Genomic DNA, 19,270 nt, shown 5'->3' on the forward strand with positions numbered 1-19,270 from the left:
ACACCCCAACCTCCCCCCCCCCCCCCCCGACAAAGAGAGAGAGGTGTGAGCAGATAAAATAAAGTCTGCTCCATCTGTATCTTCCTAGATATTATAGGCTTTCCTGGCCCCATGTGATATTCATTTCCCCTGCCATTAAACAAGAAACACACAAAACAAGCAGATACAGTTTAATAATATTTTTATTGTTAATTATGCTTTTTATAACACACCCATAGATATGTGTAAAAAATATGGAAAAAATATTGTCCTTCATATTCCTCCTCTTCTGTCCAACAGGGGCCCCAGATGAACGGCGGCGCCATGTTTCTCAGCGCTGTTCATGGGAGGTATAAGAACTCCTCTTTAGCCCTGCCCAGTTCTCCCTTTAATTCTGCCAGTTCCCGGTGCAGGTTCTTTAGAGCAGCCATGTTCTCCTGTTGTTGGGCCTTCAGTTTGGCCACTGCTTCTTTCATCTGCCTCATCTCCTCCTCATCATCTTCCCTTCCTTGTGTCAATTTACTCCTCATTTTCTCCAGCCCTGGTATATATTTCCCTGATTGCATAGCAACCGTATCATCCTTGTTGTATCCATTGACCCTAGAGATAAAGGGAAAGTCGACGCTGACTCTGTGGGTGCTTGAGGCAATATAACCAACCAGAAGCAAAATGCAGAGGGTGAGCAGGATTTTCCAGCTGGCAGTAAAAGATATGCGTCCCACTTTAGCAAGATATTTGCTGTAGGAGCCGTAGCACGTGGTTGGTTCATATCAGTGATTTTTGGGAGCCTTAAGATCTTGTAGTCACTTTTTTGAAATTCATTTCTCAATTGCTGTTTTTCTCTTGTTGCCATCATGTATATCGCTCAATGAATGAGTAAGGAAGCCCAATAGGCATAGTCACTCTAGGCTGCTGTATTTCATAGTCCACCTCTGAAGTTGCACACACAGATTTATCCAGGCAGGTTGGCTCATTTATACCTTACTGGCTGGCTAACAGGCTGAGCTTATGGCCAGTTCCAACAGACCTGCCTGTGACCCTAATGGATGACAGTTGGTCTGACTGGGCACAACAGAGACATTTCCGCACACTCTAGCTCTCCAAAATAGCTGAACGCCCGGTGCACACTGCTGGAGGGATTGGCACCCTCCCAAATCCAATGTAGCAAAAAAGGCAAATGGCACTCAGGGCTGCAAACAAGGGAACAAACCCTTTACATTTTTATTGTGGAGGTGCAACGTTTCGGGGCAAGATAACCCCTTTATCACTGAAGGTTCATGCTTGATAAAGGGGTTATCTTGCCCCGAAACGTTGCACCTCCGCTATAAAAATATAAAGGGTTTGTTCCCTTGTTTGCAGCCCTGAGTGCCATTTGCCTTTTTTGCTAAGTTGGTCTGACTGGACAATAATTTATAATGTAGCAATACCTGTCTTTGGCATGTAGAACCGGTACTGGCAGATCTGGAATGAACCAAGTAACATATCAGGGCTATTCTGGCCTTCTGTATCCCAGACCAAATCAAGCTGCATCCAGATATTCAGGACATGGGCCTACTCAAGGAGTTGTTCTCCTTCAGATGACCTTTTAGAGTGATAAAGATATTTTGACACAATTTACAATTGGTCTTCATTTTTGTGGTTTTTCAGGTTTTAAGCTTTTTGCTCAGCAGCTGTCCAGTTTGGCATTTCAGCAGCTATCCGGTTGCTAGGGTCGTATTGACCTTAGCAACCAGGCGGTGGTTTGAATGAGAGACTGGAATTTAGATAGGTGAGGGAGTGAATAAGAAGATAAGCAATAACAATTAACAATAACATTCTCGCTTCACAAATCAGTGATTTTTGGCTGCAGGGTCAGTGACCCCTATTTGAAAGATGCAAAGAGAAGAAGAAGGCAAATAATTCATAAATGTAAAGAAATTTGTAAAGAAAGAAATAATGAAGACCAAGTGAAAAGCTGAATAGGCCATTCTATAACATACTATACTATACCACCTATACTATAACCACCTCTTTGATGAGGGCTCAATCTCCATGGGTTAATGTAAGGTAACTGCTGCTATGAGGCATGTTAAGAAACTCCCCTCAGACAGCAGCCCCCCAAAATTACCAGGGGCAGCAAAAAGAGCTGAAATTCAGTTTTTTAAACTGAAAATTTGGCTGTGCTAGTGCTCTAGCAATGTGCCCCTGGTAATCGCAGGAGTTGCCCCAGGGTGGCATCTGGGCCAGAAATACCCATGCTGATATATCCTTTATAAATTTATTGTTCTGTGCTTTTTACATTTTCCAATCTTATACAATGTTTTTAATACAACTGCAAGATGGAGATACCAATAAATGGATAAATGGCTTCCTATAACTTCTCCTGTGTGTGGAAGTCTCACAAGATGGAAATGGCACCCCGACACTATAGAAGAGCTGCTATTGTTGAACATATTGTGCCGGTGAATAAAAGTGGCAACTCCCGAAATGCATAAGGCCTTGAGGCTTTGGTTTTTAGGCTGAGTAAATAAAGATATTCATTTTATTGGAACATTGGCTGCTGTCTATTTTTCTTTTTTCTTTTCCTGCCACACTACTTCCTGTTACAGTCAGAACTGGATTATTTCTGGTCATGTGATCTCTGTGGGAGCACAGAGACCAGCACAAAATGGTGGCATTATTTCTGGTCATGTGATCTCTGAGGGAGCACAGAGACCAGCACAAAATGGTGGCATTATTTCCTGTCAGGTGATTTCTGTGGGAGCACAGAGACCAGCACAAAATGGTGGCATTATTTCTGGTCATGTGATCTCTGTGGGAGCACAGAGACCAGCACAAAATGGTGGCATTATTTCTGGTCATGTGATCTCTGTGGGAGCACAGAGACCTGCACAAAATGGTGGCATTATTTCCTGTCAGGTGATCTCTGAGGGAGCACAGAGACCTGCACAAAATGGTGGCATTACTTCTTGTCAGGTGATCTCTGAGGGAGCACAGAGACCTGCACAAAATGGTGGCATTTCTTCTTGTCAGGTGATCTCTGTGGGAGCACAGAGACCAGCACAAAATGGCGGCATTATTTCCTGTCAGGTGATCTCTGAGGGAGCACAGAGACCAGCACAAAATGGTGGCATTATTTTCTGTCAGATGATCTCTGTGGGAGCACAGAGACCAGCACAAAATGGTGGCATTATTTCTGGTCATGTGATCTCTGTGGGAGCACAGAGACCAGCACAAAATGGTGGCATTATTTTCTGTCAGATGATCTCTGTGGGAGCACAGAGACCAGCACAAAATGGTGGCATTATTTCTGGTCATGTGATCTCAAAAGGGAAGGCAAGGGAAAGGATTTAAAAAGGCAATATTTACTGATATATAGAAAGCTGCATTTCTTAAAATGGAAGCCTATGAGGCCCATTGTTCTTGTTAACTAAATGTTACTGACTGCCAGGTGGGGGCACTGAATGCTCCAGTGAGCTGCCCCCTCACTCCCCCTGGCCAGGGTCGGACTAGGCCGCTGGGACACCGGGAAAATACCTGCGCTTCCCTTGCCGCCGATGTCCTCCCCCGGTGCGTTCACAAATGCGCATTCAGAGGAGGACACCCGGTGGGCACCCCTGCTGGGGACGTGTACCAGGCTGACCCTGGCCCAAGACAGGTGTGAAAGGGGAGGGCTAAACATTGAGTATGGAAGGGGAGGGGCCAGATAACTTTTTTGTTTTTGTGTTTTTTCCCACCCTACCAATCCCCTTTTTTAAGTTATACAGGTTCAGTATAATGAGAGCGAGAGTTACCAAATGGACATGGGAACGCAGAGCAGAATAATGCGGCAGGACAGAGAAAGCGCCAGAAGATGGGGGCTATGCCCAGGTTAGTAGGCTGTGACCATACGGTCAGGCTTGCATGGAAACCAGAGGTATGGACCATCATGGTGTGCAATAAGAAGAGAGAAACCAGAGAGAGTAGAGTAAGGCGTAAGGCCTCTTCCTTGGTAGATACTCTTATGTGTATGTGTGTTACCTGGGCCACATTAGGTGGAGGGGACTTACTCTAAATGTTGCTTAATAAAGCCGTGACCTCTGGTCCCTTATATTTCCCACAAGATTCTGTGTTCAGTGGGATTATTGGATTATTAGGGTGCCTTGTTTGGGGTTGGTTATGTTTGTGTAAGAGCAGTAACAGATAGGGAGCATAGAACATTCAGGCCTTAATATTCCAATTGGTAAGATTGGATAATAGGTCCCTTAATACGATATAAACTGCCGGTTGGTTACGTATTCAACAATTACTCAGTGAGGTTACAATTATATTGTTATTGTCATTTTTACTATTCCTTCAAATCATCAGCTCCAGATCTTGCACCCATTATGTTGGTTCAATGCATTCTTAATAACAGCTCATAATCTTCCTTCTATGTAGTGAATATACAGAAACTCAAGATTTCTCAAGGTTCAGGGTTGCACATGATGGACCAACTGTACTGGTTCCTACAGCTCTGCCTGCCTCTTGGTACGCCCCAAAGAACCCTTCCTATTTCTAATCCTCTTCCATATACAGGAAGGAAAGATATTTAACCAATAATTTTTATAATACCGATCCCATCAACATTATACTCAGCCTGGAATTGTGCGAATTGTAGTTCCGCAACAACCCCAGGTTGCAGGCTGACCCTAGTATATCCCTTTAAAAGATAAGCTTACTGTTTAATTGGGTTGGGTTTAATTTAACTGCTATCTTGTACACAGGACAAGCTGCCATAAAACTTCCACCCAGGGTGCAGCCCCGTACTTTGGCTGCTTCGCTTCAACCTAGCTACATGGAAGGGAGGTGAATTTGTTTTCCAGAGATTAAAAGGTAAAAAAAATCTATTGTTTTTATATTAACAGTTTCCAAAATCAGTTTTATATGTGGCTCGTTCCCTTCAGAACTTGGCTACCGGGTTACAGTGAGATCATAGGGGAGATTGATGGTAGTTTCCATAGGATCTGGAAACGCAGCATGGATTGTAACATATAGGGATATTATAAGTCACAGAGGGGTTCCATGGCCATATAAAGGGTATTTGTGGCTCCTGTATATTATATAGTGAATAAAGTACCCCCTATTGTAACATATAGGGATATTATAAGGCACAGAGGGGTTCCATGGCCATATAAAGGTTATTTGTGGCTCCTGTATATTATATAGTGAATAAAGTACCCCCTATTGTAACATATAGGGATATTATAAGTCACAGAGGGGTTCCATGGCCATATAAAGGTTATTTGTGGCTCCTGTATATTATATAGTGAATAAAGTACCCCCTATTGTAACATATAGGGATATTATAAGGCACAGAGGGGTTCCATGGCCATATAAAGGTTATTTGTGGCTCCTGTATATTATATAGTGAATAAAGTACCCCCTATTGTAACATATAGGGATATTATAAGGCACAGAGGGGTTCCATGGCCATATAAAGGGTATTTGTGGCTCTTGTATATTATATAGTGAATAAAGTACCCCCTATTGTAACATATAGGGATATTATAAGGCACAGAGGGGTTCCATGGCCAAATAAAGGTTATTTGTGGCTCTTGTATATTATATAGTAAGGATACAATTTACAGTTTGCTCCCATAGGGAAATGACCAAACTGTATATTATATATGTATTATTACTGAAAAGCATTGTTTCCCTATATACTATACCTATACAAGTGTGTGTATTTCTCTTTATAGGATAAGCAAGAATATATAATAAGAATAGACATCTAAAGTTCATGCACTAAACCGCTTACAATCTAAATCAACTATCTTCTATCTATTCTATTTGCTAGCTAAGTCATTAGTAATGACTTATATATGCTTCCATAATATCACACAGTGCATTGTTCTTCAGGCAGCCTCATACTGCAGTTTAATGCATTCCATGTAAACACACCGCAACATATATGTATAAATATATATCAGGCCCTTTGTACAGCCCCGCAAACGCAGGCCCTAATGGTGGAAGGGATAAGCAGCTGCGTATTCTCTAGGCGTTGTAGTGAAAGTGAAACTGCAGTAGAAGTGCGTGGCACTGATATAACCACTGCAAATGTGACCAAAGTAACTCACTGCAAAGCGAATAAGAAAACCTACCCCCATAAAATACCCCGGCACTTATGCATTAATGTGTAACTGAAATCCCACTTGTTTAGCAGCATTGTGACCAAATTACTGCTCGGACTGGGCCAGCGGGACACTGGGAAAAAATCCAGTAGGCCCCGCCTCCCCAGACCCACTCCCAACTGGCCTCCCTCCCCCTATCATGTCTACGTATGCGCCCTGGGGGGCAGGGATGGGGCCCCTGTGGGGGTTTGTGCATGTGTAGGGGGCCCTGGGGTGTCAGTCCCGGTGGGCCCACACATCCCCAGTCCAACCCTGCATTTAGATACTGTAAATATGAGATCATGACACTTTCATTCGATTACCATAGAGTTGAGTAGAGGAGGGACAATTTTGGGAATTGTGTCCCTACATTACAAGCTACTAAGGGGCCCATTTACTAAACAATTTTAGGATATATTCGTATTTTGTCTAAGTTAGAGAACATTTGGGAATGCATGCAAAAATTTCGTCAAAATTCCAGAAGTATATTTGTATTTTGTCTAAGTTATAGAACATTTGGGAATGTATGCAAACATTTTGTCAAAATTCCAGAAGTATATTTGTATTTTGTCTAAGTTATAGAACATTTGGGAATGTATGCAAACATTTTGTCAAAATTCCAGAAGTATATTTGTATTGTGTCTAAGTTATAGAACATTTGGGAATGTATGCAAACATTTTGTCAAAATTCCAGAAGTATATTTGTATTTTGTCTAAGTTATAGAACATTTGGGAATGCATGCAAAAATTTCGTCAAAATTCCAGTAGTATATTTGTATTTTGTCTAAGTTAGAGAACATTTGGGAATGTATGCAAACATTTTGTCAAAATTCCAGAAGTATATTTGTATTTTGTCTAAGTTATAGAACATTTGGGAATGTATGCAAACATTTTGTCAAAATTCCAGAAGTATATTTGTATTGTGTCTAAGTTATAGAACATTTGGGAATGTATGCAAACATTTTGTCAAAATTCCAGAAGTATATTTGTATTTTGTCTAAGTTATAGAACATTTGGGAATGCATGCAAAAATTTCGTCAAAATTCCAGTAGTATATTTGTATTTTGTCTAAGTTAGAGAACATTTGGGAATGTATGCAAACATTTTGTCAAAATTCCAGAAGTATATTTGTATTTTGTCTAAGTTATAGAACATTTGGGAATGTATGCAAACATTTTGTCAAAATTCCAGAAGTATATTTGTATTTTGTCTAAGTTATAGAACATTTGGGAATGCATGCAAAAATTTTGTCAAAATTCCAGAAGTTTTTCGGTAAATTTCCACAAACAATACGAACATTTTGGAATTCATTAACACTTTGGTTACACTTTCATCGGGACTATATTTTCGCCAGGTTTGATCTGTCGAGTGCCATTGAGCCCTATGGAAGGCTTCCAAAGCCAGAAGTGTTTTTGTGGCATTTACAAACTTTTTGGCCCAAAATTTATCGCAATTGTGATATTTTCATACGAATGATAAAAGCATTGTCGAGACATTTTAGAACTACAGAAATGATCGTGGTTACTTTGAATTCCTTTCTTTTTTAGGCTTCATCTTTCAAGCACTGACAATGGATGAGTTTCGTGGAAGGGTTATAACTCAGGGTGAGTAATAATACAATTTTTCTTAGATTTCTCCATTTTTCCCCATGAAACATTGGCAGCAGCTTACGGTACTGGTATTTAGAATGATTATTCTTACCTTATAACACAGACAAGTAGATAGGGATGCTCTGAATCCAGGATTCAGTTCGGGATTTGGCCAAGATTCAGGCTTTTTCGGCATGATTGGATTCATCCGAATCCATGCTCCTGGCCAAACCGAATCCTTAAAATCACATGACTTTTTGTCATGTAAACATGGAAGTTGAAAAATGTAACACTTCCGTACTCTAATTTTGGATTCGGTTTGGTATTCGGCTGGATCTCTCACAAAGGATTTGGGGTTCGGACGAAAAAAGGGGATTTGGTGCAGTAGAAGTAGATCATGATAATATCCATTCAATACAGTATTTTTGACCATAAAAGCCACGTTTCATCCTCCCTAAACTACCCACCCACTTTTAGGAGAAGGGGGTGACTGGGAGGGAAGATTTCTACAACTATAGAGGAAGCTTAACCCCCATGGTCCAGGCCCTCCTGTCCCCCAGACTCCCCCCTGACCATGGACTCTGCTTCCTCTATAGTTGCACCACTGGTTCTGATTGGAGGCTGCTCAGAACCCAACAGATTTTGATTGGACATGGTGGCAAATCTGCTCAGCCAGCCGATAGCATTGACACTTGAAAACAATCATCTGATAAACTGATCAATTGGCTTGCCAAATTCTGATCTGGGCAACTGCTAAAGCCAGATCTTGGTCCATACTGCGCCCACCATGTATGAAGCCAACAGAAGAGAGAAGTCTATGAGAAGGCTACAAGCCAGTAATGTTCCTGCTGGTTCTGCAGAAGAATACACGGTTCTATGAGTAACAGCATGTATTATTTTATTTTATAGATGATGTCGAGATATTCCGGGGACATCTGTCCCAGTACAAAATGCACCAACTGGGAATATTCAATGAGTATTTCAGGGAAGATCTTGCCTACATCGTTGAGACAGTAGATACGCTGAGTATCCTGAGAGAGCTGAGCTTCCGTGGAATTGTGACCGTAGAGGTAGGGAGACCTTTCCTAATAATTAAAAACAACAATGTCAAATGGTTTCTCTCTTCATTAACCTGACATTCTTTTCCTGCAGTGCCGAAAGTGAAGTAGTGCCAGAGAGGAGATTTTGGACAACTGATAAAGTTACAGTTAGTAGAAGTACAAATTACAGACTGGAAGTAAGGGATATCCCTTACTTCCAGTCTGTAATTTGTACTTCTACTAACTGTAAATCTCCTCTCTGGCACTACTTCACTTTCGGCACTGCAGGAAAAGAATGTCAGGTTAATGGAGGGACAGTGATAATAATATCAATACAAATATGATCATTGTAAAACAGAGTAGAAATAGAGTATGTGAACTGAACCGACCCCCATATTCTGAGCATACTGTGCAGGCTCCTATGTAATCTGGTTATAGGTAAATAGGTAATGTACAGTAAGGGGTACACTATCCCTATAATACATGAGTGATACTCGGAGTTCCCTGTATAACTCAGCCTGCAGCCTTGTGCCTTTATATGGGGGGCACAGAACCCCTCAGTGACTGCTAATATCCTTATCAGTTACAGTAGGGGGTACATTATCCCTTATAATACATGAGTGATACTCAGAGTTCCCTGTATAACTCAGCCTGCAGCCTTGTGCCTTTATATGGGCACAGAACCCCTCAGTGACTGCTAATATCCTTATCATTTACAGTAGGGGGTACATTATCCCTTATAATACATGAGTGATACTCAGAGTTCCCTGTATAACTCAGCCTGCAGCCTTGTGCCTTTATATGGGCACAGAACCCCTCAGTGACTGCTAATATCCTTATCATTTACAGTAGGGGGTACATTACCCCTTATAATACATGAGTGATACTCAGAGTTCCCTGTATAACTCAGCCGGCAGCCTGTTGGCACATATTTATGTACCCCAGCTAAAACTGTTATAATAAATCAAAGTACAGTCATCTATTCTACATGTTCCAGCACTATCAAGCTATAAAGAAGCAATGTGGCGCCTCTGTGTTTGCTGAGATGCTGGTAGAAGATATTTATGCATCTGGGAGAGACGCTGTGCTGGGATTCTGGGAAAGCCTCTATTTTCTACAGAATGATTACCCTCACCCCAACCTGCTGGGGGCGCTGGATGAACTCACTCAAACAGGTAAGATATGAATCTTCTCATTTGATCAAATGCTTATAGTCATAGATGTTTGATTAGGTCTCCCTAGCTCTCAGCCTAACTGATCTATTCTGTAATCCCCTTTTGTAGGAGAAACTTTGGAGCAGAAAATTTTGTTGGACCTTCATGGACACGATCTGCCAGAACAACTAAAAGGTACAAAACTCTGGTGTAAGGTTGTACTGGTAATCTATCACTGATCCAGTAGGGTGATATACTGTTTAACCTATACAAGTGGCATTGCCATCATGACCAATAGAAAGAGGAGCTGTGCTGGGATAGAAGGAGGTGGTTCTTCTCCTATTGCTGTCAGGCCAGTACCAAAATGACTAAATAGTGGACTAATCCCTTGGCCAAAAGCATAGTAACCCTCTGCCATCACTTGGAAATATGTTCTTGCCCTCTTACCTTTAGCCCTTTTGGTACATTGCTGGCCTTAAGCAGGTTCTGTGTGCCCTGGGCCACCAAAAGTATAGGAGGTTGCACACATGTTTATGGGAGGATATCTTTAATGTGAAAGGGATGATGGCCTCCATGCTTGTACAATAGCTTTAGGACAAGGACAGCAGTTGGCCACAACATTTTTCTCTTAATGAAATAATCATTTCATTCCAAAGCCTGCCAGATGGAGCATAAACAATATCTACTGGAGAAAACCCAGAATCTTGAGGAGCACACAGTCCCAGGTACAAGCCAGAAGCCCCAACGTTTCCATATCTCTGAACGCTATTTGGACCTCATTGTAGCCTCAGGACACCACTTCAGGGAGCGCACCCAGCACGAGGTCATTGAGACAGGGGGGAAACACGAGCACTATTTACAAAAAGTCCATAGCAATTTGGAACGCATTGCGCCAAACCGACTCTTCCGCTGGTGTCACAGACTTAGGTGCACACCACATGCCGTCATAGTGTGTGGCGTCCCAGGAGTGGGGAAGACCACCCTAATGCAGAAGTTTGTCTATGACTGGATAGCTGGGGAACTCTACCAGAGATTTGCCTTTGTCTTCTTCTTCAAGTTCCGGACGCTCAATACAAAGGAAGAAGTTAGCCTTCAGAAAATAATCCTTGACGAATATCCACATCTGCATAAGAACCTCTCGGAAATCCTACAGGATCCCCAAAAACTGCTTTTTATATTTGATGGGTTAGACGAGAGCGCCCACCAGATGGATTTCCAGTCAAGTGAACTGTGTGCCAGCCCCCACAGCCTTAGACATCTCAATGTCATTGTGGTCAGCTTGGTGAGCCAGTCTCTTCTGAAAGGATGTTCTGTTTTAATAACAAGTAGACCCACCAGACTGGCTTCCATAGACACCAAGGTCTTCCCACGTGTCTGCGAGATCATGGGGTTTTTCCCCAGGCAAAGAGAAATGTACTTCCAACATTTTTTTGGAAACCAAGACATAGCTAAGAAGGCTTTCCATTATGTGAGGGAGAACGGGATGCTGTACACATTCTGCTACATCCCATCCTACTGCTGGATCATCTGTACCGTCTTATCCATGTGTTTTAAAGATACTAAAAAAATTGTTCAACTCCTACCCAAAACAGTGACACAACTTTTTGTGGTCTATGTCTCCAACATACTGTCTAACCACAGCCAGGATCTGGACCGTGCTAAAGAACTTCTGACATCCATTGGCTGGATGGCAGAGCATGGCGTCATGAACCATAATCTTGAATTTGAGGAAGGAGATTTAGCAACTTTCCATGTGACTTTTTCCTCTAAACTCTTGTCTAGTTTCATGGTAGAATCCGCCCACTCTCAAGGTGTCACCTACTCGTTTTTTCATCTCACGATTCAAGAGTTTTTGGCAGCCTTGGTTCATTATCTTGATTATTCTGCTGAAAGGTTAAAGGAAGCTGTTGAAAAAGCCCAAGCGTTTGAGGATGGCCGAGGTGAAATATTCATTCGTTTTATCTCGGGTCTGTCTGACAGCTCAACCAGGTCCCTCTTAAAACCATACTTGGGGGACTTGTCCTCTGAAGCTTCTAGGGATGTCATAACCCTGTTAAAAGACATGACTCGTAGTGTAACCACCCATGAAGATGATGGTGTGGACAAAAGAAAAACCCTAAACATATACGCCTGCCTTTCTGAATCCAGGAATAAGGCTCTTGTATCTGATACTATTGGAAATAACACCATTTTTGAGTTCTCAGAGTTCCACCTGGCCCCTCTGGACTGTACCGTCTTGGCCTTCATCTTAGAATCCTACCAAGAAGTGGAGCGTCTAGACCTAGATGCTTGTTTTATACAGACGGAAGGTTTAGAGAGGTTGGCACCCATGTTACACAAGATCAAGGATCTCAGGTAGGACCATTGACCTTCATGTTCCTTCAGTTGTCTCCTAGCACCTTAAATGGTTTATGATGATTAAATCAAGCTAAGAATATGGAATAAATACAATATTAAAGATGGAGCAAACATTACTAAGGCATCTGGTTGCCATGGCCAACATATATATCCCCATATTAGATCATTAGGACACCTTTCTTCTATTAGACATGAATATTGTGACATATTGTCCAGTTGGGTACCATGGCCATGCTTTGTGTGATCCCTGTAATATCCATACAAATGCAGTTCCATCTGTTCGTCTTTATAACCAGAACTAACAATGCTATATATCTTAAACACCAACCTTTAGCCAATCAAAGGCTTCATAACAATTTTCCCTGCAGCCTTTCTCAAAATAACCTGAAGAATGAAGATATGCCGATTATTTATTCCATCGTAACCCACTCGGAATGTCAAATCCAGAAACTGAGGTAAGTCTTCTAATTGGCTCATACAGTATTAGCCGGACAATGACCTACTGAGGAGAGGTGGGCCCACCTTCATTACTACTGCTGGTTGCAAGGCAACTGGTGAATGCTCAGAGCCAGTGTCAAACTGAGGTACCTGGGCCCACCACCCCAGCCACCCCCACATTGTATTATAAGGCTATATAAGGCTTGCATTTTTTAGGGTGAGGGGACCCCCACTGCCTTTAGAGTCAGCTGTTGTACAGGGAGAGTGTTAAGGGGTTTTATTGCAGATATCAATCACTTGATTGATTGGCTTTGTAGTGTATATATCTTATAGCTCCTATATTGGTTGCTAATACTCTGTATTCCTCCCATTCCCATCTAGATACATTCCAAACCAATGTTCTCCATGTAGTTCTCCCAGCCCTTAGCTATATGCCTGCACCTCCGCCAACAAGTCCTCCATTTCCTCATTGCCACTTTATGGCAACTGCCATATTTCCTTACATCCATAGTACTTATTGCATTTTTCCCTTCAGTAAAAATACTAAGGGCAGATGTAACAAGTATCAAATATCTTTATAATCAGTAACCAGCACTTACTTGTCCTTTATTCTGTCTCATTCTGTTCAGTTTAAGGGAGAACGGCCTGACGGAGGAATGCTGTGGGCAGTTGGCCTGGGCCATCAATGAGAACACATCCCTGAGGGACCTGGATCTGTCCAAGAACAAACTGGCCGGGGAGGATTTCTATCAGTTGCTGACAGTTCTGTCTAAGCCAACGTGCAGGATAGAGTGTTTGGGGTGAGTATAATAGTATATGTGGGAGAGGGATAAGCTAGGGGAGGGCACTACATAATAAATAAATCCCACGCCATACAGCGCAGTGCCAGTATTAATGATAATTATGTTCCTGTTCCAGCCTCATGGAGATCAAGCTGACCCCCGAATATGCGCCGTCCCTGTGTTCTCTGACCAACAACGCCCAACTCACCCACCTCAACCTCAGCTACAATTTCCTTTCGGATACTGGGTCCTCCCATATAAAGGATCTGATAGTGGCCTCCCCTAGCCTGAAAGAGATCAGGTGAGTAGAGAATGACCATCCCATCTATTAACCCTGAGGCCAAAGCTCCCCAGTTTTACTAGCTCGGCGCAACATCTACTAGCCCAGTAACCCCCTTGTTCCCACAGCTCCCCAACTGTCTCCTGCAGTAACAGCCAATAACCCCCAACATTTACTCATTCCTCTATTTCTGTTCCAGGCTGGGCACAAATGACTTTTCTGAAGAAGTTCTTGCAGACCTTAGGAGAATGCAAACTCATCATCCAGGAGTAAACATTGAAATATGACAGCAGTAAAATGTACGGTGATGATCCCCCTTATGGTCAGACTTGCCGGACCAAACCAAGAATGTGCCGAACTGAGCTCAACTATGAGGAGCTGAAATATACAGAGACCAGCCTGTAAGGTGCCAAGCTGAAAGGTGCCCAGGAGGTGACTGGTGCTGCTATAGAGTCCTAGTCCGAGTCCTAGTGCTCCAGGGTGCCCATTGGCAGAACTGCCTTTGCCATACAGTGGAATTATGGAGAAGGTACCGCTACCTGCACTTTTAAAAATAACTCTTGGAAGGGACCTTGTTCTAAGAACTGTGGCTTTACATATCCCACCCAGAGTTTAACTGTCTGATTAAGAGACATTGCATTCTACTCTATTAGATGCCCATTGTATTTTTCTTTACTTTGCTTTTTCTATATAAAGCTCATTGTTGTTATATCTGTGTTATAGAATCTTATTTCCTAGTGGGATTACCTGGGGTGCATTCATTAGCATCCATTGGGTGGCAGCATTGACTGCTTTCAGCTAACCTATTGTTTCTCCTACTCCCATGTAACTGGAGGAGTCCCAAGCCGGACTTGGATTTCTTACTATTGAGTGCTATTCTGATACCTACTGGGAGCTGCTATCTTGCTCCCTTCCCATTGTTCTGCTGATCGGCTGCTGGGGGTGAGGGGGGGGGGATATCACTCCAACTTGCAGCACAGCAGTAAAGTGTGCCTGAGTCTGAGCTTTCAGCCAGCGCTACACATTAGAACTGCTTTCAACTAACCTATTGTTTCTCCTACTCCCATGTAACTGGAGGAGTCCCAAGCCGGACTTGGATTTCTTACTATTGAGTGCTATTCTGATACCTACTGGGAGCTGCTATCTTGCTCCCTTCCCATTGTTCTGCTGATCGGCTGCTGGGGGTGAGGGGGGGGGGATATCACTCCAACTTGCAGCACAGCAGTAAAGTGTGTCTGAGTCTGAGCTTTCAGCCAGTGCTACACATTAGATTTGCTTTCAGCTAACCTATTGTTTCTCCTACTCCCATGTAACTGGGGGAGTCCCAAGCCGGACTTGGATTTCTTACTATTGAGTGCTATTCTGATACCTACTGGGAGCTGCTATCTTGCTCCCTTCCCATTGTTCTGCTGATTGGCTGCTGGGGTGAGGGGGGGGATATCACTCCAACTTGCAGCGCAGCAGTAAAGTGTGCCTGAGTCTGAGCTTTCAGAAGGAGCCAGCGCTACACATTAGAACTTTCAGCTAACCTATTGTTTCTCCTACCTAATATATTGTCAATAGGACCAAAGTTGCATAATAGCAAAACAGAGTTTTTCCTGCTTGGGTGCAATTCTCATGTCTACCACTAGTTGGGGCAATTAAACACATATAGCAACACAAACATTTCTGAACTCATTTTGACATCTACAATGCTGAAATCTTCTCCAGCCTTCAGTAAAGCTGCTTTTTGGAAGGATCTGGGTGTCAGAAATCATTGCCTTTCATTGTATTTAATGTATTTGGGCCTAAAGTTCTTACTGCTTTCCACTTTATCTAATGTATTACGGGTGCCACTACCTCTGCCCCTCACTGTATCATGTATTTGGGATCTGGAGTTATTATTCATAGAAGTCGATGTACCAATATGTACAAGTGCATACTCTGTGTATATATCTATATATCCTTTACTGTACAAGGTAACTGAGGATAATGGAATACGCAGGGCCGGAACTAAGGGTAGGCAGAAGAGGCAGCAGCCTAGAGCGCAACGACTGGGGGGTGCCAGGCAGGAGCCTCTCCTGCCTACCCCTAGTCTGCGATCTGTTTCACGTTGCTTCTTATCACACATCACCGCCCCTCCTCCCCGTGCGTTCCATCTGCACATGCGCGCCAAAATACACGAGGGGGGGGGCCCGATGCAGGTGCAGGGGCGAGGTGGCCGACCGGGTTGCCTAGGGCGCCCGGTCGGTTTGGCCCGCCCCTGGGAACACGGGGCAGAGATGTGGGCTGTGGGCTGGGGGATAAGGGAGGGGGGGGATATCACTCCAACTTGCAGCGCAGCAGTAAAGTGTGATTGAAGTTTATCAGAGCACAGGTCACATGGCTGGGGGCACCTTGGAAAGTAAGGCAATGTCTAGCCCCATCTTAAATGTCAATATTAAATTTAAAAAAAAATGTGTTTGTTATTTAAAAAAATGGATGTCAGAATTCTGTGCTAATCTGTTCAAGGGGCAATTTGATGAATACCCCAATAAACTTTTTATATATTGTATTTAATGATATTTTACAAATATTGATAAGAATGAAGGAGTTTTGAAATCTGACCTTTTTATAAAAGTGCTTCACTCCCTTTTAACTCTTGCCATGCCTTTAAAGGTAAAAAAAAAAAAAGTGATTTCAAATTCTTTGTTGAGTGAAAAAGTAAATGGGAGAGACAATTACAGACAAGCCAGAAGCTTTCTGTAAAATATACTTTTTGCCAATATGCATTGTGTCAATATTGAGATTGGAAGTGCTGGCCACTAGGTGGCACTAAATACAAATGTATTCAAAGAAATGGCTAGGGTGTATGGGAAGTTTGACAGAGCCGGAAACGCTTTAAGCTTTGCTTTCTGTGGCCAAAAAAAGCTAAATAAAGGCATTCCAATAATGGCTGGAATGCTGCCACTTTACTATTGCTGAAGGCTTTCAGTTACACACTCTCCTACTATGTATATTATAGCTGCACATAGGGAATCCTGTACTTTGCTCCTGGTCAGTGCTCAGGGTTGCATTGTTCTAAATACACTAGTACTAGTACTAGGTGGGGTAACAGTCACCCCGCTATAGTTCCAGGGGTACCCAGGGCACAAATAAGCACTCACCCCAACTCCCCCCCTAACTGGCCTTCAGGCTGGGCCCCCTTAGCCCATAACAAGGTTACAGATATATAGAAACATTGGGGTAACAGTCACCCTGCTATAGTTCCAGGGGTACCCAGGGCACAAATAAGCACTCACCCCAAATCCCCCCCTAACTGGCCTTCAGGCTGGGCCCCCTTAGCCCATAACAAGGTCACAGATATATAGAAACATTGGAGTAACAGTCACCCCGCTATAGTTCCAGGGGTACCCAGGGCACAAATAAGCACTCACCCCAAATCCCCCCCTAACTGGCCTTCAGGCTGGGCCCCCTTAGCTCATAACAAGGTTACAGATATATAGAAACATTGGGGTAACAGTCACCCCGCTATAGTTCCAGGGGTACCCAGGGTACAAATAAGCACTCACCCCAAATCCCCCCCTAACTGGCCTTCAGGCTGGGCCCCCTTAGCCCATAACAAGGTTACAGATATATAGAAACATTGGGGTAACAGTCACCCCGCTATAGTTCCAGGGGTACCCAGGGCACAAATAAGCACTCACCCCAAATCCCCCCCTAACTGGCCTTCAGGCTGGGCCCCCTTAGCCCATAACAAGGTTACAGATATATAGAAACATTGGGGTAACAGTCACCCTGCTATAGTTCCAGGGGTACCCAGGGCACAAATAAGCACTCACCCCAAATCCCCCCCTTACTGGCCTTCAGGCTGGGCCCCTTAGCCCATAACAAGGTTACAGATGTATAGAAACATTGGGGTAACAGTCACCCCGCTATAGTTCCAGGGGTACCCAGGGCACAAATAAGCACTCACCCCAAATCCCCCCCTAACTGGCCTTCAGGCTGGGCCCCCTTAGCCCATAACAAGGTTACAGATATATAGAAACATTGGGGTAACAGTCACCCTGCTATAGTTCCAGGGGTACCCAGGGCACAAATAAGCACTCACCCCAAATCCCCCCCTTACTGGCCTTCAGGCTGGGCCCCCTTAGCCCATAACAAGGTTACAGATATATAGAAACATTGGGGTAACAGTCACCCCGCTATAGTTCCAGGGGTACCCAGGGCACAAATAAGCACTCACCCCAAATCCCCCCCTAACTGGCCTTCAGGCTGGGCCCCCTTAGCCCATAACAAGGTTACAGATATATAGAAACATTGGGGTAACAGTCACCCCGCTATAGTTCCAGGGGTACCCAGGGCACAAATAAGCACTCACCCCAAATCCCCCCCTAACTGGCCTTCAGGCTGGGCCCCCTTAGCCCATAACAAGGTTACAGATATATAGAAACATTGGGGTAACAGTCACCCTGCTATAGTTCCAGGGGTACCCAGGGCACAAATAAGCCCTCACCCCAAATCCTCCCTAACTGGCCTTCAGGCTGGGCCCCCTTAGCCCATAACAAGGTTACAGATATATAGAAACATTGGGGTAACAGTCACCCTGCTATAGTTCCAGGGGTACCCAGGGCACAAATAAGCACTCACCCCAAATCCCCCCCTAACTGGCCTTCAGGCTGGGCCCCCTTAGCCCATAACAAGGTTACAGATATATAGAAACATTGGGGTAACAGTCACCCCGCTATAGTTCCAGGGGTACCCAGGGCACAAATAAGCACTCACCCCAAATCCCCCCCTAACTGGCCTTCAGGCTGGGCCCCCTTAGCCCATAACAAGGTTACAGATATATAGAAACATTGGGGTAACAGTCACCCCGCTATAGTTCCAGGAGTACCCAGGGCACAAATAAGCACTCACCCCAAATCCCCCCTAACTGGCCTTCAGGCTGGGCCCCCTTAGCCCATAACAAGGTTACAGATATATAGAAACATTGGGGTAACAGTCACCCCGCTATAGTTCCAGGGGTACCCAGGGCACAAATAAGCACTCACCCCAAATCCCCCCCTAACTGGCCTTCAGGCTGGGCCCCCTTAGCCCATAACAAGGTTACAGATATATAGAAACATTGGGGTAACAGTCACCCCGCTATAGTTCCAGGGGTACCCAGGGCACAAATAAGCACTCACCCCAAATCTCCCCCTAACTGGCCTTCAGGCTGGGCCCCCTTAGCCCATAACAAGGTTACAGATATATAGAAACATTGGGGTAACAGTCACCCTGCTATAGTTCCAGGGGTACCCAGGGCACAAATAAGCACCCCAAATCCCCCCCTAACTGGCCTTCAGGCTGGGCCCCCTTAGCCCATAACAAGGTTACAGATACATAGAAACATTGGGGTAACAGTCACCCCGCTATAGTTCCAGGGGTACCCAGGGCACAAATAAGCACTCACCCCAAATCTCTCCCTAACTGGCCCCCTTAGCTCATTACAAGGTCACAGAGAAAGTGAAGCTCAAGCACATAAGTATGGGGCCCAATGACCCAGAGTATAGTGTAGGGTTTTTATGTGTTTTTATTAA

General features: G+C 43.9%; 1 protein-coding gene across 1 annotated transcript; it reads left to right on the forward strand.

Annotated features, from left to right (window-relative positions):
• Positions 1-3,299: 3,299 nt before the first annotated feature.
• On the forward strand, positions 3,300-14,439 carry nlrp4 (NLR family pyrin domain containing 4). The gene is made up of 11 exons (XM_031891965.1): positions 3,300-3,828; positions 4,704-4,812; positions 7,637-7,693; positions 8,588-8,748; positions 9,716-9,893; positions 10,002-10,067; positions 10,529-12,227; positions 12,599-12,685; positions 13,298-13,468; positions 13,587-13,751; positions 13,930-14,439. The coding sequence occupies exons 3-11, from the start codon at positions 7,660-7,662 to the stop codon at positions 14,015-14,017; spliced, it is 2,649 nt and encodes an 882-aa protein (XP_031747825.1). The 5' UTR covers positions 3,300-3,828; positions 4,704-4,812; positions 7,637-7,659; the 3' UTR covers positions 14,018-14,439.
• Positions 14,440-19,270: the final 4,831 nt, after the last annotated feature.

The sequence above is a fragment of the Xenopus tropicalis genome, chromosome 8, assembly GCF_000004195.4.
Source record: "Xenopus tropicalis strain Nigerian chromosome 8, UCB_Xtro_10.0, whole genome shotgun sequence".
NCBI classification, from domain to species: Eukaryota; Metazoa; Chordata; class Amphibia; order Anura; family Pipidae; genus Xenopus; species Xenopus tropicalis.